General features: G+C 41.9%; 2 protein-coding genes across 2 annotated transcripts; both read left to right on the top strand.

Annotated features, from left to right (window-relative positions):
• Positions 1 to 7,754: 7,754 nt before the first annotated feature.
• LOC136429119 (low-density lipoprotein receptor-related protein 1B-like) lies at positions 7,755 to 13,880 on the top strand. The gene is made up of 6 exons (XM_066418998.1): positions 7,755 to 10,034; positions 10,242 to 10,355; positions 12,148 to 12,258; positions 12,843 to 12,959; positions 13,523 to 13,639; positions 13,762 to 13,880. The coding sequence occupies exons 1-6, from the start codon at positions 7,877 to 7,879 to the stop codon at positions 13,878 to 13,880; spliced, it is 2,736 nt and encodes a 911-aa protein (XP_066275095.1). The 5' UTR covers positions 7,755 to 7,876.
• A 4,004-nt stretch (positions 13,881 to 17,884) lies between these two features.
• Positions 17,885 to 22,240, top strand: LOC136429117 (uncharacterized). Its single transcript, XM_066418997.1, has 6 exons — positions 17,885 to 18,037; positions 18,254 to 18,392; positions 18,906 to 19,017; positions 20,487 to 20,563; positions 21,538 to 21,648; positions 22,194 to 22,240. Exons 1-6 carry the CDS (start codon positions 18,002 to 18,004, stop codon positions 22,238 to 22,240), a joined length of 522 nt encoding a protein of 173 aa, XP_066275094.1. The 5' UTR covers positions 17,885 to 18,001.
• Positions 22,241 to 22,295: the final 55 nt, after the last annotated feature.

The raw sequence follows: 22,295 nt of genomic DNA, 5'->3' as shown, positions 1-22,295 counted from the left end.
AACCACATTATCATAAATATATCAGCGTTTACTCCAGTTTTATATTTGAACTAGTAGCTTTATGCATACATCGGTTCATGACATAGGAGTGACAAATGTAACCAATATTTTACATGTTAGGTGTAACTAGTAAATCTCCTATGAAATAATTCTGATTCTAAACCATACAATAGCAAAATGCAAATGCCAAAGGCCAAACTCAGAAAAAAAGTCAATAGCAACAGCAATGACGTCAAAATGACGTCATAAAATGACTATATAGTTTTAGCCATCCGCCATCTTGGATCTGCTATCTTGAATTTTCAAAAATACAATTTGCTCTGTGTCTGTACTTACAGCAGTTCTGTTCGTCTGTACCGTCTCCGCAGTCGTCTCTGCCGTCACACACTTGTGCCTTGTTGATGGCAGCCCCATTTGAACATATTTCTTCATCTATATTAAGATAGACATGTACAATATTGAAGGTAGTATTTCCTATATTGTACATTGAATACATTGATTGGCAGAAGAGGAAATTTTCGTTTTTTTAAAACCAATAAACAAAGTTGTTTTATGTCTTCTAATGTACAAGTAGTGCAATCTACGTCTTCGTCTCTCACACGTCTTACGTTGTTGGAAAGACGGTCAGCCGCAATGTGGGTAGGAGTAGACAAAAATCAACGTGTCCTTATATTGGGATACGTCGTAAGGAGATGCTAGCTTGCTTGTGAAGTTATCTACGTGCCAGTGGCACTGATGCCACCGGCAAACTTTTCTTCTTCTAAGTACTTCTGGTACGACTATGGTTTAAGCCAACCCTAAAGTCCCTCCAGGATTATATGATAAGTACCTAATTCTTTGATCATGATTTTAAACAGGGACCCTGTCGGGTAGTTTACGGGTCCTCGTGGGACTCCCTGTGGCTGCCGAACTATTTTGCAGCTCGTTGGATCTCCATGTTTATTTCAACCCGAACTTGAAATCAGTCTGGGTCCCGGAGAAAATCTTCGACAGCTGCCCAATCAGGCTGTGAGCCAACCGGCACACTGTCGGACCCCGCAGAGATCACTCCACACAACGAACGAAGTGTCTGACGGACACCAATCGTTAAACGGGCCAATGTTTTCAGAGTGTTTTCAACTGAAAACGGGAGCGTTAGGAAAACGCCTGTGATTTGCCTACGCCATCCGGTGTCCCTTGATTTGAGGGATTTCTCTTTAACCCTATCTAGACCGGTGGGGGGGTGGCTAAAAGTGCCCGCGGCAACTTTGACATTGTATAACTGCCAAACGACGCGTGGTAGGACAACAAAATTTGGTGACTTTTCCTAAAATTTAGTTGGCAACAATATTATGATAAAAGTATAAGTTTATCATTTTTCGTGTTGCCATGGCAACGGGTTTCTTAAGAGGCATTTTATGCAAATTTCACTAATTTTGATTTAAACATAGTTTTTTCCAATGTTTTCTTGCTGAACCACACTAGTTTCCTACATGTATAACATAATATGTAATTTAATGTAACTGTCATGATTCAATATTCATAAATTATGCTAATTTGATGACGTCATCGTTCAAAATCCATGATGGCGGACAACATCATCATTTCCGGTATAAACAGGCTTTTTCGCCTTTAAATTCGTCACAACTTGGAATTTTCTTAACCAGAAACATTCAGATCAATGTTTTTTGTCTACTTTGATTGTTATTTGGGGTCATAAATGGGAAAAAAAAGTATTTTTAAAAATTTCAAAATTGCCGATCCAAGATGGCGGATCCCAGGGGGTCGCTAACAACACATGACGTCATCGTTCGACGTTATTTTGACCGCAACTTTGTCACCACTGACGTCAACTTTGTCACCACTGACGTCAAATGTCTCGGCATACCTTTAAATCAATAATACGCACTGTTGTGTCTAATACGTTTAGATATTATGGGAATTCTCTATTTAGCCAATAAAATAACATCGATGACGTCATAATTACGTCATATTACGTCATAACGTCAGCAAAAATTACAGGAATCATAAAACTTCACGTGAACATCACTCCCTGAAAATTCTGTGATGATAGGGCATACCGTTCCGAAGTTATGATGGGGGGGGGGGGGGGTCGAAAGAGCCCCCCCGTCCAAGAAATCTAAAAAAAAGCCCGGTCTAGATAGGGTTAAAAACTGAACCGATTGGTTAGACCACCTACAGGCCCACTTTCAAACGTGACCAAGGCATTAAAAGCCCCTCTCGGGTGAGCGCCTTACCACAGTTGTTTTCATCGCTCCCATCGTCACAGTCGACTATCCCGTCACAGACCACCTCATGCACGTCACAGTCGCCGTCTGTGCAGACCGTCTTCGCAAATCCGGAGCAAGCTTGGCAGACATGATAAGATACAACAACGACTAGATCAGTAACATTTTCAAACAGATACGTAATGTTTACCTTCAGCCTTACAAACTACTGCTCTGTTTATTCTCACTCAAACACATTGAAACCAAGATTCTCAAAACCTAGATATATTTCCCCCCGTATTGCTTTTTTCGCACTCTCGCATTTGATGTGGGATCTCCATAGAATGTTATTTGTACTTATATGTGGCCTTTGATGGTGAAAAGTTAATGCCGCAGCCTCCATTGTAAGGTGATTGCGCTTTGCTCTTAGCTTATACAGGTATAAAATAATCAGTTACCTTGGAAAAACGTCACCTCCATGATTTCGATAGCTGTAGACCCTATAACTCCCGAAGAGTTAAATTCCAGTCGCCAAAGCTGTCCTGTAGCGAGGAACCCGCTCAGATCAACTTCATTCAGATATATTTCGTCCCCTACTTGATTTACAATGCTACGATATAGATGTGATGCAGGGAATTGTTTTACAGTCTGAAACCGCTTTCCTGGTGACATTGAACGGAACACTGTTACAGCCCGACTGTGGTAGTACCACATGTGAACTCGGGAGAGTGTTATGGGGGTCTGCAGGTCAAAGGTGAGCCACCATGTCTTCTCTGCAGCTGCAAGTTGCCAGCCGGTTCTAAGGTTGGAGTCCAGAACATAGCCGGCAACATGTCGGACACCGTCGTCGTCCTCCCATTCGTTCGGTGTCGCCCATGTCGGGTCGGTCTCCACCCAGCCACCTGCCAGTGACAGCCTTCCATTAATTACGTCTCAAATCACTAATTCTATCAATCAGCGTTTGGAAGACTTCTACATTCAAACTTTCGTAAAAGAACTTCACAGTGATAACAAAGGTGGATCCGCTAAAAACAAAATGAGGACTGTTCAAGTCCACCTTTGATTAAGAACAGAATCTGGGTATTGACAATATTCGGCACATGACTTCCGTCATAAAACTGCGAACATGCTGTCACAGGTTATACATTGAAACCGGAAGACATATAACCACACTCCGAAACTGTCGATGCTGCTATCTTCAACTTAACATAATAGAAGACTAGAAAGATCGTCATTTGCTCATGAGCAAATACAGCATATTTCACTCGCTCCTCGTGCAATAATGACGTTTTGTAATGATCTAAGCTACATTTGTTTGAATGTGCCGTTCATTACGCGCGTGTTCCTACAACATGACCTTAGGTAACCTGAATGGAACACGTGTTCTTTGTCCAGCAGCAAATGGAACGCGCAGAACCTCAGTGATAGAACATGGAACGGGGATAGCACTTTTGGCCCGTTTTTGGTCTGAGAAAGGGCCAAAAGTCCCAAAAATGAAGCATTTTGAAGCGATGTACACCAGAAATGTCGAAGAAGGCAACCTTGTACCGAATTCAAGGTCATTTGTAATACCAGGGCACAGGAGTCCAAAATGTAATTTTTGTCTAAAAATGCCCCCAAAAACCTCCATAAAAATGTTTTTAAGGCCTCTTTCAAAAAAAAGGAGAAAAAAAAAAACGTCAGGGGGTATTTGCAATCTTAACATCCATGCCATGCAATTTCAGGTTGTTTGGTCTAAAAATGGCGGAGTTGAATTGATTTGAAGATTTAGCAGCAGAAGAAGAAGAAGAAAAAAATATGTAGTGTAGTGGTAGTGTATGAGCAAAACAAATGCCAGATCCGTCGCAAAAATGCATTGGTCATAAAATTAACCATCATTTCTTTCATATATACATGACGATATGACTTATCACCTTTGTCACTGATGCTACACATATCATATTTTTTCGCTAGTCCTTTTGATACAAAATATTGAAATTCTAAAGAACTAGCTGTGGTGTTGTGACCGGCGGCACATTTCAGTGAGGAGAATACTCCTTACAATTTTCTTGCCGCTTATACCTTAAAGAGGTCAGTCAGCTCCATTCTGGGGTGGAATGCTTTCGACGTCGTCGTTTTCTAATGCAAGGTTATCGACGTTTTTCAGACAGTGTTCTGAATACGTTTGTCCGTCAAAAATGCAGTTCTAGCGGCATTACTAATGTTGCGTTATATCTAACGTATATACCTAAATACCCCATTTCTAAAAACCCCGTATATTTGCTTCATTGCAGATTAAGGTGAAGCAGCGTTAGTTGCAAATTTTCTAGTAAACTCTCATGTGCTATTTTGAAAAATAATGCATGCGCAAGACATGTATCCTTCTATGTTCTATGACCTCAGTTTTGTACAACTCATAAATGTTTTATTCAAATTGCTTAGAAGCCAAGCCAAGCGGCAGAATTGCACAATAGGTGACAGATTCATGATCTCAATACACATTAAAAACGACATAGATGGTTATAGTTATTTCGAAAGTTAATAATGTTCGTCGGTGTGTCCGTTAAATGGCAGTGACAAACACGGTATTCTTAGGTCATGATTACTGAGCCTAGCTTATTGTCTGAAAGGATGTTCTCTGTCTTTGAGTGCTGAATTTTGGTGTGGAGATGTGGTTTTAATTTCCATGGAGTGGAGAGGGTGGTTGACATTCCAAGTTTTCGTCTTCCGTCTGTCCTGAGGTTTGGGGAGAGGGGTTATCTGGATACTGTTGCTGTAGATGATTTTTGTTGCCCTTCTCTGTACTGATTCACGAGTGTTGTTCTGTTTTGTGTTGCAGCCTAGGTACACGGCATTTGCCTAATTCACAAAGGCCATATCAGAGTAGAATAAACAATTTCCAGATCCTCCGGTGACACCCCGCCCTTCTTAAAGCATGCAAAGAAAGTAGAGAGCCCTTCTTTGCAATGCGGGTGGTTTGGTTGTCCCGACCAAGACTAGTTGTAGTGCGGTGACGTTTGAAACCCGGATATGTGGCGCACTCAACGACCGGGACAAATTGACATGGATAGTAAATTGCTTACCTGCTAGCTCAAATGCACCTGACACGCAGGGGCACGGACGTAAAGTGAAATATAAGGGCACTAGAATTGTTGAATTAAGGAGAGTATTGTAGATTTTAAAAGCAAAATGCGGGTTCTCCTCGTTTAGAGCAGATTATTGAAACAGTATATGTACACTAATAACAAAACTAATCTACCAGAAATATATTTAAAAGCAACAGAAATGCCAGTTTCGTCGCAAAAATGTATTGGTCTGATATGGGTCAACACCAACTTGGCCATAGAATTAGCCACCATTTCTTTCTGATACATGGCGATATTACTGATCACCTGCTTTGTCACTGATTCTTTACATGTTATATTTTTTCTCTAGTCCTGTTGATACAAAATACTGCAATGTTAAATATTTGAATTTTAAAGAGCCACCCGTGGTGTTGAGACCGGCGGCATTTTTTTCCGCGAGGCAAATATTCCCCAAAATTATCTTGCCGCTAATTACCTTTATAGAGCAGCTGTTGTTCCTTACTTGACTTCCAGAGAGTGCTAAAGATATAAGCTTGACTAATCAAGGAAAGATCGCGGCAAGACGGCCGTTAAGTTCCACACGGCTACGTCACAACAACAAAAAACGATCTGTTCCAGCGAACGTACACCGTAGATCAACCCCCCCCCCCCAGTGACGAGGTCAGTCAACTCTATACTGGGGTCGAATATTTTCGACGTCTTCGTTTCCTAATGCAGGGTTTTCGACGTTTTTCAGACTATGTTCTGAATACATTAATCTATCAAATTGTCATTTCTACTGGTATAACTAATGCTGTGTTGTATCTAGGAAATATACCTAAATACCCCATTTTTAAAAATCCCGTATATTTGCTTCATTGTAGATTTGGGTGAAGTAGCGTTAGTTATCAATTTTCTAGTATGCTCTCATAGGCTACTATGGAAGATAATGCATACGCAAAACATGTACCCTTCTATGTTCGATGACCTCAGTTTAGTACAACTGTTTTATTCAAATTGCTTAGCAGCCAAGCCAAGCAGATGAATTGCACATTAGGTGACAAATTCATGATCTCAATACACATTAAAATGATACAGACGGTTATAATTTTATTAAAAAGTTACTAGTGTTCGTCGGTGTGTCCGTTAAATGACAGTGACAAACACGGTATTCTCAGGTCATGATTACTGAGGCTAGCTTATTGCCTGAAGTAAAAAGGATGGCCTCTGTCTTTGAGTGCTGAATTTTGGTGTGGATATGTGGTTTTAGTTCCATGGAGTGTAGAGGGTGGTTGACATTCCAAATTTTAGTCTTCCGTCTGTCCTTAAGGTCGGAGAGCGGGGTCGTTTGGATACTATTGCTGTGGATGATTTTCGTTGCCCTTCTCTGTACAAATTCACGAGTGTTGTTCTGCTTTGTGTTGCAGCCTAGGTACACTTTTTCCTACTCTCACACATGCCGTATCAGAGTAGATTAAACAATTTCCAGATCCTCCGGTGACACTACGCCCTTCTCAAAGCATGCAGAGAAAGTAGAGAGCCTTTCTTTGCCATGTGAGTGGTTTGGTTGTCCTAAACAAGACTGCGGTGAAGTTTGCAACCCAGATATGTGGCGCACTCAACGACCGGGACAAATTGACATGGATAGCAAATTTCTTACCTGCTAGCCCAAATGCACCTGACACGCAGTGGCACAGACCACACAGCAGTACGAGTGATGTTCTGGTGAGCGACGGATGCCCCATTCTGGTGGAGGACGGTTGGCTCCTGTCGTACAACTGTTCTACATGTTGTACTGCTACAGTAGTACTGCGTAACCTTTGTTTTTGTACAAAATCACCTTAGCGTGCACTGCCGAATGCTCATATCAAAAGCCAGGATAGATGAAGAATGTAAACCTCCGTACCAGTCTCCCCGGTGGCATTTTAGTACTACCAGTTTTTGATTAAAATTTTTGAGAGCATTAACTGTCCGCTCTAGACCAGGCTGGGTGATTGCTACTTATGGTATTTTTATTTGCAGCTTTATGTGTGTCTCGTGGTAACGATGCACCTGGTGTAGACGTCATGAAATAGCAATTGTTGCTTCTCTAGCTCCTCTGTCAGAATTCCATACTTGTGGATCTTTAATTTGGCCATCCAAAAAGTGCTTAACTTGCTCATTTGTGACAATTCATCCGAAAATGTTACTTTTCATATTTAGTAAAGTTAGGAACATAGAGAGGACGAGTAAAAGTTAAGATTGATAAAGAAAAAACAGTTGTTCTTCTTGTTTTATGTCAGATATGTACCGATTAATTTCAACTCTTGGTATCACCTTCAAATACATCAAAATCTTTAGTACAATACTCTAATAAGTTGGAACAACTGAATTCTTTGGTCGAAGATACGACAGCAAGAGACTGCTAGCAAATAATTGATGACATTCCTTTGCGTTGTCACGCATTCTTCGGTGTTTGTGCGCATCTGTCCGTAGGGAGACTAAGCTCGTTAAACAAAGTATGTACAGAGCCGTACCACCTACAACCCAGCACTATTTGATTATTTTTGTCACCGCACGCCTCAGTGCCAGGGTAGGCCCAGTACACCGAGGATTCTATCAACAATTCCCCCCGAAAAGCTGATCATGGCGGCTGGCTTGCTCGTATTTGCATGCCTGATTTCCATCGGTCATGCCTCCCCTCGTATTGGCGATACAGAGTGTATCAACCCGGACGATATCATGTGTGAAGGTAATGGAGTATGTGTCCGTCCAGAGTGGCAATGTGACGGTGATGATGATTGTGAAGACGGTTCAGATGAGGTAAATTGCACAAGGAAGGAGTGTTACAATCCAGAATATTTCAAGTGTGAAAGTACTGGAGTTTGTATCGAACCAGAGTGGCGATGTGACGATTATAATGATTGTGACGACGGCTCAGATGAGGCAAATTGCGAAGAGTGTTCCGACCCGAACGATATCAGGTGTGAAACTAGTGGAGCATGTGTCCCTCTGGAGTACCAATGCGACGACGATTATGATTGTGATGACGGCTCAGATGAGGCAAATTGCGAAGAGTGTTCCGACCCGAACGATATCAGGTGTGAAACTAGTGGAGCATGTGTCCCTCTGGAGTACCAATGCGACGACGATTATGATTGTGATGACGGTACAGATGAGGAAAATTGCGAAGAGTGTATCAACCCAGACGATATCATGTGTGAAGGTAATGAAGTATGTGTCCGTCCAGAGTGGCAATGTGACGGTGATGATGATTGTGACGACGGCTCAGATGAGGTAAATTGCACAAGTAAGGAGTGTTACAATCCCGAATATATCAAGTGTGAAAGTAATGGAGTATGTATCGAACCAGAGTGGCAATGTGACTATATAAATGATTGTGACGACGGCTCAGATGAGGAAAATTGCGAACCCGGGTGTTTCAACCCGGACGATATCAAGTGTGAACAAAGAAATGAATTATGTGTCCCTCTGGAGGACCAATGTGACAGTTATGATGACTGCTCAGACGGCTCAGATGAGGAAAATTGCTGGAGCAAAGAGTGTTTCGACCCGAACGATATAAGGTGTAAAACTAGTGGAGCATGTGTCCCTTTGGAGTACCAATGTGACGACGATTATGATTGTGATGACGGTACAGATGAGGAAAATTGCAAAGAGTGTTTCAACCTGGACTTCAAGTGTGAAAGTCTCGGAGAATGTATCGAACCAGAGTGGCAATGCGACGGTTATGATGACTGTTTTGACGGCTCAGATGAGAAAAATTGCACAAGCAAAGAGTGTTACAACCCCGAATATTTTAAGTGTAAAGGAAGTGGGATATGTATCCAACCAGAAAGACAATGTAACGGAGGGGATGATTGTGAAGACGTTTCAGATGAGGAAAATTGCACAAGCAAAGAGTGTTACAACCCCGAACGTTTCAAGTGTGAAAGTAATGGAGTTTGTATCAAACCAGAGTGGCAATGTGACGATTATTATGATTGTGACGACGGCTCAGATGAGGAAAATTGCGAAGAGTGTTTCAACCTGGACTTCAAGTGTGAAAGTATTGGAGAATGCATCGAACCAGAGAAGCAATGCGACGGTAATGATGATTGTTTTGACGGCTCAGATGAGAAAAATTGCACAAGCAAAGAGTGTAACCACCCCGAATATTTCAAGTGTAAAAGAAGTGGGATATGTATCCATCCAGAAAAACAATGTAACGGAGGGAATGATTGTGAAGACGTTTCAGATGAGGAAAATTGCACAAGCAAAGAGTGTTACAACCCAGGGGATATTAAGTGTGAAGGAAGTGGAGTATGTCTCAAACCAGAGTGGGGATGTGACGGTGACGATGATTGTGACGACGGCTCAGATGAGGTAAATTGCACAAGCAAAGACTGTTACAACCCAGACTATTTCAAGTGTAAAAGTAATGGAGTATGTGTCCCTCCAAGGAAGCAATGTAACAGTGATATCGATTGTGACGACGGTTCAGATGAGGAAAATTGCAAAGACAAAGAGTGCCACGTCTCGCACCACATCAAGTGTGAAAGTAATGGAGTATGTATCCCCCCAAGGAAGCAATGTAACAGTGATGTCGATTGTGACGACGGTTCAGATGAGGAAAATTGCAAAGACAAAGAGTGCCACGTCTCGCGCCACATCAAGTGTGAAAGTAATGGAGTATGTATCGAACCAGACGCGACTTGTGACGGTGTTGATGATTGTGGAGACGGTTGGGATGAGGAAAATTGCACAAACAAAGAGTGTGACTCGGACTATTTCAAGTGTGAAAGTAATTTAGCATGTATCCATCGAGAAGAACAATGTGACGGATGGTATGATTGCGACGACGGCTCAGATGAGGAAAATTGCAAAAAAACACAGTGTTACTGGCCCGACGATATCAAGTGTGAAAGAAGTGGAGTATGTCTGAGATCATCGGATCAATGTAACAGGTTTCCTGATTGTGAAGACGGTTCAGATGAATTTTTTTGCGCAGCCGAGGATTGTCCCCTGTCCCATCATTTCTGTGGACTCGGTTCCTGCATCCCTGACACGAAGCTCTGCGATGGCGTTGATGACTGTGACGACGTGTCCGATGAGATCGACTGCGGTAAGTTCACCAAAGGTGTTCTGGTTTTGCAGATGATATCATTCTGAATGAGAATAATGATTGTATAAGCATTGAATTTCGGCTAGGCAGTATCTGTATTATACAGAAACAATATCCTCCCCCCCCCCCCCCAGTACCCTCCGAATAAATTACAGCCAAGTATAATATATCATATCGCCGACAGCTATTGAACACTATTCAACTGGGGCAAACTGGGGTTGATTTTAAAAGTTCTGGATACTTTTTTGTCAACTTATGGTCTTAGCAACTTCATATTCTAATTGCTTTGGATTATAAAAAAACTGACTTTGATCTCTTGCAATGAAAGAACTCACCACGCTTATGGAAAATAGTAGGAGTCCTTCCCGGTGTGAGTGGATCAAGTATATCTGGTGTGTTACGCAGTGAGGCGGTTTACCAGGTATACAATAAAAATAAAAAAAACTGAACAAAGGAACGATAAATCGTGATGTTCTTTATGCAGGTAGCTAACTTGAAGAGAGATATGAGCAATAAAATACAAGTCAGGAATTAATTTGCAAAATTAATGCTGAAATTCTTTGATTTCGTTGTTTTTGATTATACCTTGATAGTTAATTAAAAGTTGATAGCTTAGACAGATATGGCATGCAAATCATACAAAACAATACTACCTTTGCATGAGCTATGAGGAAATTCCTTCACACCAGTATTTTCCATTTATGTTTGGTCCAGGAGATGCTATGGTCTTAATTTTATTTCTATGATTACTGAGGAAACTCTATGATTCCAGTCTTTTCCATAATAGGACAATATATATGTATATGTAGTTTATTGCAGATTGAACAGTAACATATACCAAATATGCAAATGAGTGCCTAATTTATATTAGGGCAAACATATTACCTTAACGCCATGGCGTGTTTTGAACATAGGTGGTTTCAAAGAGTTAGTCAATTCTTTCCATTGTGATACGTTTACGCATATCAAACGGACGTTATGGTCTCATTCCAGTGTTACTCCGCATATAGACTCTAAAATGGTCATTACCCCCCCAAATTAACGGCTGCATGAACTTCAGTTTATATCGGTGGAAAATTCCCTTTTATCCAGCCCAACTGATCTGAAGTGTCAAACTAATGAAAGCTTGTTAGTAATGTTACTGAAGAAATCAGCAGGTAAAGTTCGGCAGCCGCGCGCAAGGTCAGACGTGAATAGCCCTGCATTTCAGTGATGCGGTCGTGCGCTTACAGCTGGAAAGTGCCTTTTTTGGGTGTAGCTAAGTGCAGTTTGTAATTGCTATAAACAGAGATTGTTCGTCATACAATTGTTGGCAGTTTTTTACATGATCTAGGGTAAATGTGCTCAACATAGTATGAATGACCTTGGTACATTTCCTATAGCTTCATTACGAACGCGCCCTTGTCAAACACGCCTTATAACACTGTAAGCCTATGGGGCGAAAAAAAACCTTATATGTCCCAAATATTTTGATATACGCAATTCATTATGCTCAATGATATCTTTGGATTTACCAGGATTTATCTAAATGGACTTGAATAGCAAATTTAAGTACATAATGGCATGTGACAACCCATGCATGGTATACATTGGAAAATATATCAAAGAATGTCTAGAAGCTAAAAACTCCTCCAATGATTGTAAAATCCCATTGTCATCCCATACTACTACACCATATTGTATAAGATAGATTGATTAGCCTGATAGAATGTTATCTTTTTACCATTGGATGCCATACTTTGTACCTTGTACAATTGTTGTGCAGTAAAGTTATTATCATTATGTTGTACAGTGTGCACCAATGTCGAGTTCCAGTGTGAACACAGCGGCAGATGTGTGCCACCATCTGCAGTGTGCGATGGTGTCCCCGACTGTGAGAACGCATCGGAGGAGCTGATATGCCGTGAGTTTCTTACAGATCGCTAGGACTACTAAGTGTAAAGCCTCTGGTACACTTATGCGCATATACAAGCCCGCATGTGTTGCGTATTAATATGTTTTTGGTTTAGGTTCAGTTTGCAGCCAAAGAAGGCAGTTCTTTGGTTTGATAACCAGACTGCACGACGATCGTTCAACGTAGAAAACAGCTTCCTCCCCGCAAAATTTACATTAACCAAAAATATGTTACTGCGGAACTCATGCGCACTTGAATATACGCACAAGTGTGACAGGGCTCTAAGACTAAACAATACATAATGCAAAACAATATACAATGAAATTGTCATGGCCTACATGACCCGAGACAGTGCGACATAAGGTCCACGTACGTCAGGAGGCCCAACGTTAAAGAATTTTGAAAAAGCTTGAAAAATCTTGCCAAATTTTCTGCTCATAATGTACATGTTAATGCGTTCCGCTTACCATTTCTCGATATCGATGAGAGGTATTACATTGGAAATGAGATATTCACCCAGAATACTCTTCAATCGCAATTTTGTATGTTTGTACACAAAGATGACGTTTGTGTCCGATGTTTGTGTTCTTCAGAGTCCTGTGCGGAGAAGGGACTGTGGCAGTGCGACAACGGTGAATGCATCAATAACGCCTCGGTGTGTGACGGAGACAAGGACTGCTCTTCTGGGGCAGACGAAGAGAACTGCAACGGTAGGTTCCTATTATAAACCAGTCACACACATCCGCACAGGCTCTCTCTCTCTCTTTCTCTCTCTCTCTCTCTCTCTCTCTCTCTCTCTCTCTCTCTCTCTCTCTCTCTCACACACACACACACACAGTGACACATCCTCACACGCACACACACACACACTCATGCACGTACACACACAAACACACACACACACACACAGATTCATACGTACACACACACACGCACAGATTCACACACACACACACATACACAGGCACACGCATACAGACACACACAGACACCCACACACACACACAGAGCGACTCTCACACACACAGACTCAGACAGATCCACACACATCTAGACTCTCTCACACAGTCCCTTTCTCACACGTCACACACAGCCCCCCCTCTCTCTCTCTCTCTCTCTCACACACACACGCATACACAGACACAGACACACACACACACACACACACACACACACACACACACACACACACACACACACACACATTGCCGTCGTTGCTAATGGACATTCTATTGAATCATTGATACTTACACCTGCTCCTGGTTACTTACAGCTCCTTGCAACGATCTCCAGCTGGAGTGTGACGGCGGATGTCTGCCGAAATACCGCGCCTGTGACGGACTGGAGGACTGTTCGAACGGGGAGGACGAGATCAACTGTACAGCCGGAGGTGAGAGGCAGTTAACGTGTCTTTGCCATACAAAACCCTTATGGGGAGATACATGTTGTAGTTAAAGATTATTTTAGATGGATTAGGCTGGAATGCAAGTTGATAATACTAAACCTGTACAGGTTGCAGTGCAAAGCAGTTCCACTGCGTGGACGGTTCCTGCCTGTTGGAGTCTCAGCTGTGCGACAACCTGACGGACTGCAGTGGAGGGGAGGATGAGGACGACTGTGGAGGTAGTTAGATTAGATTTTACCATGCACGCATCATCTAAGTGTTCATTATGGTAAGACAGTGCAGCTTTCCACATGATTAGGCCCATTTGCATCAACTATACTAGGAAAACTTTTTTAGTTCAAATAGTGCACCTTGAGGCTCACAGACATTTTCCTCACAGATGTTCCACCTCCTGGCTTCCCGCTTGGTTTGGCAAGTCGGTACATTCCCGATGTTTACGTCACTGCCAGTTCCGAATACAAGCTGGAGTTCGCCCCATCCCTGGCTCGGCACACTCCTTCGAGTACACCAGGATACTGCTGGGTACCGAGTTTTGTGGTGGACCAATGGCTTCAGGTACCTGATTTTCATTTTTTTACAGGTTTGCGTAGCAAAACCTTTGTTGGATCCGTTGGCATGTGTGGTGGTCGCCATCTTAAATTGTGACGTCACAGGGTCACCATACTATTTTTGGGAGGTGTGTTTTTTTGGGGTCGCTAGCGTTCTCTCTATTTTCAAAAAATCGGCACACTACTATCACACATTCAACTCAAATAAAACGAAAAATTCAATCCCAATCTCTTTACTATGTATTTTTTTACTGCAGGTTTACTTTGGCAAAACGACTGACGTCACCGGTGTGGTGATTAGTGGAGGCGGTTCGAACTGGGACCTGGGCAGTTGGGTGACGTCATTCACTCTGGCCTTTAGCATGGACGGCGCTTCGTGGTCACCGTACGAAGGCAGCAGCAACAACGTGCAGGTACAGGTACAGTCACACCTGTCCTAAGCTACCACTTAAGGGGCTGAGCTTAAGTGGTTGCTGAGGACAGGTGGTTGCTACAGACAAGTTAGTTGGGGTCGAGGGTCAGGTTATTGCGATCTTTTAGATATTTGTTATTTACATCACCTGGCGAAATTTGTTGAAAACAGATAGATACATCTAAAGTTATGTGCACATACCTGTTAACGTAGCCAACCCAAAGGTGTCATGACTTAACAGGTTAAAACAGGTTAAGACGCCCTGGTCTGAGGTACAGCAATCTCTGAAGAAATAAGCGCTCTCATACTTCTTTGTATGCATGCGCGGCGACAGGAATTGCGGGTGTTATGTCAAAGGTGAAGGCTCCTAACTCTAATTTGCATAACACTGTCCGGACGTGAGTTCTTGATGTCTCAGGGGCCTTTACCTTTGAAGTATAAGCAACAATTCCTGTCGTCGCGCATGCGTACTCAGAAGTGTGACACAGTGGATAAGCCCATTTACGGTTCCTACTACGCATGTGCGGTGTAAAAAGGTAAAGACCCCCGAGACGTAAACAAAACCCGTCGGGGCGTTGTTATGCAAATCTAGACAATGTCGAGACGAGCACTGTATACAAGCCAGGGGCCTTCCCCTTTGACACTGCACATGCGTAGTCGGAACCGAGAATTTGCTTATAGCAAGCCACTGCCCACAGGGCTTAATAAAAGGCTACGGGAGTACATTTTTTACCTGTCAGGACATTACTGACGAGTTATGCTCACTTTAAGGTGTCTGACTTCTTTTCTGTGCCCTTCTACATCTGAGACTGATTATGTTTTTTGCACAGGTTTTCCAAGGAAACCGAGACCGGTACAACAAAGTGAGTCGTCCTCTCCAAACTCCTGTGACGTCACGCTACATCCGTCTTCACCCGACCGACTACGAGGGCTGGGTTGCCATGGTGATGGAGGTGTACGTCACAGACGGTTAGTCTCCTGCTGTTCCATATGGTCTCAGACCGAAGTTTCTCTTACAATTTTGTGGGATGGCCGGAACGGCGCTAATCCAGCTGTAAACCAAACCTTTGCACCAACGTTTCCATAAAACTAAATTTTCATTATGTTACATTCACAATACCACGACAGATGTCCCCGTTCAAGATTCAAGACGAAGCATCCACTTAGTGGATACAAGAAACAAATGTATTATATTTTGTTGGTACAAATCCTACAGAATTTCAAGGTTACATTTTCTATAGCTAAAGAGTGCTAACCCCCATCACTGCATGCGACATAGCGCAATTGTAAGCCTGTATTTTATAGGCAGCTGCTGCCTTGGCCCAGGACTCTCAAATATTCATAATAATCGTCATCAGTACGTTTTATAGGTATCCGATTACCTACCCCATCCCCTGATAACATCTTGCTGATCGCTTCAGACGAAAACACCTGGACGACGCCAGACGAGTACGTCACAATGGGAGTCGGACTGGATCCCGACGATCCCGCCGCGGTTCCGAAGATTCCCGACCTCCATATGACCGCTTCGTCGCGAGGGGCCGAGTTTTTCCCGTGGCAGGCACGTCTAAACAACGGGAAGGGACAGCAGCATGGAGCATTTTGGTCCCCAGCTCTGGGCCATGACACCGACCAGTGGCTACAGGTACATTATGTACTAATTGTTCGGTTATCATAGCAGTAGTAACCCATTTCCACTGCGCAATCATTGTAATCCCCAAGCAGATCTACACAGTGCCAAAATCGTATAAGCTAGCCAGCAGAGAAGCTCCAGTCAGCCAGAGAAGCTCCAGTTAGGCACCGTTTTGTCCCCGTGGTGATCTGGTTGGAGATTACAACCATTGAATCATCCATAAGAGTTATGAGGTCCGCGCCAAAGTCACGCGAGAACAGAGCCTGAACAGTCCCATCACTTCTAAGTGTAAGCACATATAGGGTGGGTGGTAGGGAAAGACACAAAAAAAAGATCGGCCTCCAAGACTACCCCTTCATTTGGCTTTCCTTTCCAATTCCCCATCCTTCTTAGTAGATCAGTCTTCGTCACGCTCCCTCGGTAAGTGTTGGATGAATCCGTTGATGTGATAGTGGTACTCCGTCCCTCTTGTACTTATGTGGTATGTTCTGATGTATTCATTACTCTTATCCAATCAGTGCGTAGCCTGGTCCCAGTCTCTAGGGGTCGGCTTAGGGGTGTTTAACCGGGCCCAGTCTGCTTTATTGAATCGTTTCTGTCAGCTTGTCTACTTATCTGCCACATAGGATTTCGCAGCCTGTCTACTTTAGCTGCTATAGAGAGTTTCACAGCCACGCGAGCTAATTTAATCCAAAGCCGTAAACCCACCCCCGAGCCGGCTAAGCTGTCTAGGCGGTCGGGCATCACTCCCAGCGCCGTACAGATATTGGGGATCCCCGATGGTATGGTTTCCAGGCTAATCAGTGCTCAGTGGGAATTAGAGTTAGTACTGTAGTTAGTTGTACATAACCAGTATTTGGTAATACCGCTGCGTGGGTCCAAGACATGGGTGGGCAGCAGTCGGCTAGTCTTCACACCGCGCTTCCAAGCGGCTGTACGTATCCAGCTGGGGTTCACGCTAGTTAGGTGCTCCTTCATGGCACACCCCAAACAAGATTTCCTTGGTCTATCACGACCAATTTTACCTGGTAACTGTAACTGAACAGAGTAGGCAAGAATTCAAAACTACATACTTGGTAGAATTGATGCGAGATCATGAGTAGTTTATAATCCAAAGACGGACAACACCTCAGTTTTGGCAGGAATGTGCCTTTCAACATTAGCTTTCCTTGTTACTAGAACATTCTTCAATCAGTGACTACCAGTTACTAGAATATTCTTCAATCAGTGACTCTAGAAATGTAACAAAACACGTACCTCCAAATTTTCGAAGTCCACTGTACGTCTTGATCACGGAGTGACCTCGTCTCGCGAGAGGACGAGGTCGAGACTTGTGTAGATTTTCTCGCGAGACTAGGTCACTCCGTGATCAAGACGTACCGTAGACATCGAAAATTTTGAGGTACGTGTTTTCTTACCTTTCTAGAGTTACTGATTGAAGAATATTCTAGTAACTGGTAGTCACCCGTGACTGATGAATCTCTTCAACGATAGCTTTGCAGCATTCCATTGGACTTCGAATTCAAGATTAATGAGTTCTTTTGTAACTTGGACTTATGACGTCTTTTCAACAACAAACTAAAAATGATGGCAATTTTCATCAAAGAAGTGAAGTCAGCTTTCGCCTAATGTGACTCCAGGTTAAGCATGACAAGGTGTACGAAGTTGCCGGTGTCATCACCCAGGGGGCTTACAACCTGGACTACTGGGTCACGTCCTACAAGCTGGCGTTCTCTGTGGTTGGAGAATGGAGAATGTACACAAACAGCACCGGCGACGGCGAAGAAATGGTCAGTTCAACTTCACATTTTGAAAACAGACAAAACAATGTGGTTTTTACGAAATAGAATGGTGATAGAAAATTCTGTTCGGACCCAGTGTTGTCCGATCGACAAAGCAATTCAGTCTGTTCCATAGCTTCCTCTTAGATTCCATATGACATTCTGACAACTATAAAACAAGGCATCCTCGTCACCAGGTTTACAGTACAGTATGTTTCGTTTCAGGTGTTCCAAGGGAACAGCGACAGCTACCGCTACGCTCGCAACCTGTTGGACAACCCAACTTTTGCACTCTACACTCGCTTCTACCCGCTCACCTTCCACAATCGGGTCGCACTGAGGGTCGAGATTCTCGTCAAATATGGTCAGAAGTCTAATTTATTTCATTAATCAATGTGACAAAACTGTCTTGGGACTTTGATAGACACATTTCACACAAAGAGAGATAAGCCATGTTATCCTGGCTGGTTTCATCTTCAAGTAGAGCAACTGTCGCTTGAAGTAGAAAAATGGACCAATCACAGGTTAATTAGTTAAATGCTCTGATTTGTCAGTCTATAAAAGCACCTAATTGACAGTAATTGAGCTGAGGCGACAGTAAATATCATAATTGACAAATGTATTTCAGTACTGTACTGTCAGTAAATGAAGAGTAAAAGAAACATAAGTACTTGACAACGATGCTTCAATATGTCACTAAAAGCTGATTTGCTAAAAATGTCCTGAAACTATACTTTTAGTATTTCAAGTACTGACGGTTTGCCAATGGTTTTTTATTTATTTCCAGTCACCTACAAACCAACAGAACCTAAAACATAATCTACTTGTCACATGAATATGGTTATATCATCGGCGTCAATTTGATATTCCTTACTAGGTTCCGGCTGTTCATCTAACGAGGTCTTCTGTGACGAGGCATGTCGCCCAAGGGAAAATTTCTGTCAGGCTTTTGACGGATGTGTCCCACAACGCTATAACGGCGGAGACAAGTAAATACAACTTTCCTTTCATAATGATTACATTGAGAACAAATTCCACTTCATAATGGATTTTCCAACCTATGTCAATGACCGGCAGAAATTGTTTCAATCGATTTCATGTAACTCCGGTAAAATGCTGCGGCATACCCTGAAGGCAGAGATATTCAATATGATATTGTCCTGCCCTTTTCATATATCTACCTATGTAGGCCAATTCATATGCAACTCTATGCAGAATTGAGACATTGCTTTACATTCCCGACACAGAATAATATCATCGTCATCATTACATTGTATACTATTTTAGCTATTAGAATGCACATTATTATAAATACGTTCTTTGAAATTGTTAAATATTGGAAATAGTCGATTGTTATGTATCTGTAAATTGCCATACATTGTACCCGTTACAATTGTCACACAATAAAGCTTTTTCCTAAATGGTACATTGGAAAATTAAGCAGTTGCCAGGCTTTTTCCTGCTTTTTGCGATAAAATTGTTTTTTTTTGCGATAAAAATATTGTGTAACTTTTCCATTATATGATGCTTGAGATTGCCATGTTAGTAACATGTTTGTAAGTAAGTGTGCACTTAGAATATATGATTATCTGCTAAACAACGTCGGAAAACGTTGGAGTCTGAAAAGCGACGGTTTCTTCCATAGACTGACTGCATTGATATTTTCTAAGATTATCTGTCCACACGGGTAATTGCTGATTTTAAACTACAATATCTCAGCATGTCCACTGGAAAAAAATTATGTCACGGTTTCGAGCTAGTTCACGTAGCGTCAGAAAGCTACCATCGCTTGAAACAATATCATGTCACAATCCAGCTTGATAACACCGGCTGTACAATACGGATTTCCCCCCCTATTAAATTATAAATCTATCTGCTAAACTGACAGGATGATGTAAGGAAAATCAAATGTAGATATTGTTCTTAAAGTGGATAGCTGAAACTGACAGAAATATGAATAAGCTAAATATCATCGGTTGGTTGATAAGACGTGAATGCAAAATAATTCTTAAGCTCTGACTGCTAGCAGGCAAATCAGAAAACAACACTTAAAGGAACCCCAAGCAATATCAGGGTCCGAAAAATCTGAGTTTGAAAGTCAATTCATGTAATCATTTCTATACAGGATTAGTTGAAACAACACTATTAAAATGTATAGCAATGTCCATGATGCAAAAATACGATGTTGTTGTGATGTGAGAAAATCGTGGCCAGAGTTTTTGTAGGCTCGTGAAACTAGAGGAATCATAGGACGGCACGGTTTTGCACGGTTTTGAAATCCTAAAAATATGAATTTTATTACGCAAATGTGCTAAACAAGGTTATTAAATGTCAAAACCGGTACCATAAAGATTTCAGCATTCTTTTATTTCCATTTTTTACCTAATATTGCTTTGGTTGCCTTTAAAACAGTTGATCTGAATAAACAAAAAAGTATTACAAACTATTTGTGTTGCAGACCTGTCTGTGAAGACGTGCTAGAGGCTGAGTGTGGGCTGGAATTGACCATGAAATTGGAAGATCTCGCATGTTTGAGTTCGTCGGTTTACCTTCCACCTCTATGATGATAGAAGTCAGGGCTAGATACAAAACACCCCAGTTGCATGGCAGGCGCCTAACAGCAATGATGCAATGTAATGTAAAATTGTATACAACACTACAGTACTGAACAGTCAGTCATGTTTGGGGATACAACCATTGCAACATGCTAGCGTGAAAGTGTATCATTTTTACAGGTTTGCGTAGCAAAACCTTTGTTGGATCCGTTGGCATGTGTGCTGGCCGCCAACTTCATTTTGTGACGTCGCAGGGTAGCCATACCATTTCATTGGGAGGGGTGTTTTTTGGGGGTCACTAGCGTTCTCTCTATTTTTAACAAATTGGCACACAACTATCACACATTTAACCCAAATAAAAAGAAAACTTCGATACCAATTAATATTTATAAAAAGACCCCGTAATCGCTACACTAACAAAGCAAATCTGAAGAATACATATCACAAATACTTAATTCTAGTTTTTTATTGCAACATAAGAAAAAAACACATAGTGATGCCACACTCAAGCAAACACGCTTATTTCAGCGACATCACTAAACACAAGAAACAAAACATGTGTCCAAGTACGAAACACTAACCGTCCGGGAATAATATAATAACCGAGGTGCGAATGAAACAATGATACATATAACAAAAACACGTTAGCTTGATTATGAAAACGCTTAGTATCCAATACATACAGGTGAGTTACAGATTAAAATTTGCGTATTGAAATTTGAAGGTAACAAAGAAGATCCATCAAGCAAAATATGTACAAAAGCATTTTCAGATAAAGTGCATCATTCAGTTTTCAACTGATAGAAATCACCATGAAACGGATTCTACACCCATTCCTATAGATCCTTGTCACATGCATCTGCACTTAGACACCTGTGCAACTCCTGGGCAACTCATGCATGTAATATATCTGCCATTTGAAAAGGATTGTCACTTGAAATCTTTGCCGTGTAGAAATCGACGACCAGTTCAGTCCGTGCGGGGATGGTGACGTGTTCCACGATAGCCAGTCTTGTGACGGCTCGGAAGCCTGCTCAACAGGGGAGGACGAGGCAAATTGTGACGGTACGACTTCTTCGGGCCCATTCGTACTAGCAAAGAAAATCGCACATTTAACAGTTAGTAGTTTTAAACTGTTAAAAGAGACGCAGATATGCACGCAATTGTTTCCCGGATGCTAATGGTAAAATTCATCCGATGTCTCTTCGTGGCTGTCTGAGTTCCAAGGTTTAGACTGCAAAGAAATATCTAAAGATATTGGAATATGATTTTATAGCATCCGGTTCTTTTCATCAGTGACACCAAGGACATTATAATGTCCTTGGTGACACTGCGCATAGCGCAATATTTGTCTATCAGCAGGTTTTTACCCACGACCTATGAATTGATATGCAAATAAAGTGAAGACAATTTTAGATACACCAAAAATAGATACAAAAGCAACTGGATAAAAATGTATCCAGTTGCTTGAGTAACTATGTTTATCATATCTTATTATCTGGATGTCTAACCTTCATCAACATAACAATTTTAGATAATCCAATAGGAAAAGAATTAGACAAAGTCAAGACGAGCTTTATGCTAATGAGTCTCCTGTTGTTTGAGTACAGTGTACCCAAGTGCTAGGCAGATCGACAGTTCAATGTATTTTGCTTAAACCTAATATTATAGTAATAATTCCACTCAATATTGTTCTTGAACCTAGCCTTCAC

Source organism: Branchiostoma lanceolatum, chromosome 3, assembly GCF_035083965.1.
Source record: "Branchiostoma lanceolatum isolate klBraLanc5 chromosome 3, klBraLanc5.hap2, whole genome shotgun sequence".
NCBI classification, from domain to species: Eukaryota; Metazoa; Chordata; class Leptocardii; order Amphioxiformes; family Branchiostomatidae; genus Branchiostoma; species Branchiostoma lanceolatum.
Note: the sequence above shows the minus strand (reverse complement) of the source record. Positions and strands in the feature narration are given on the sequence as shown.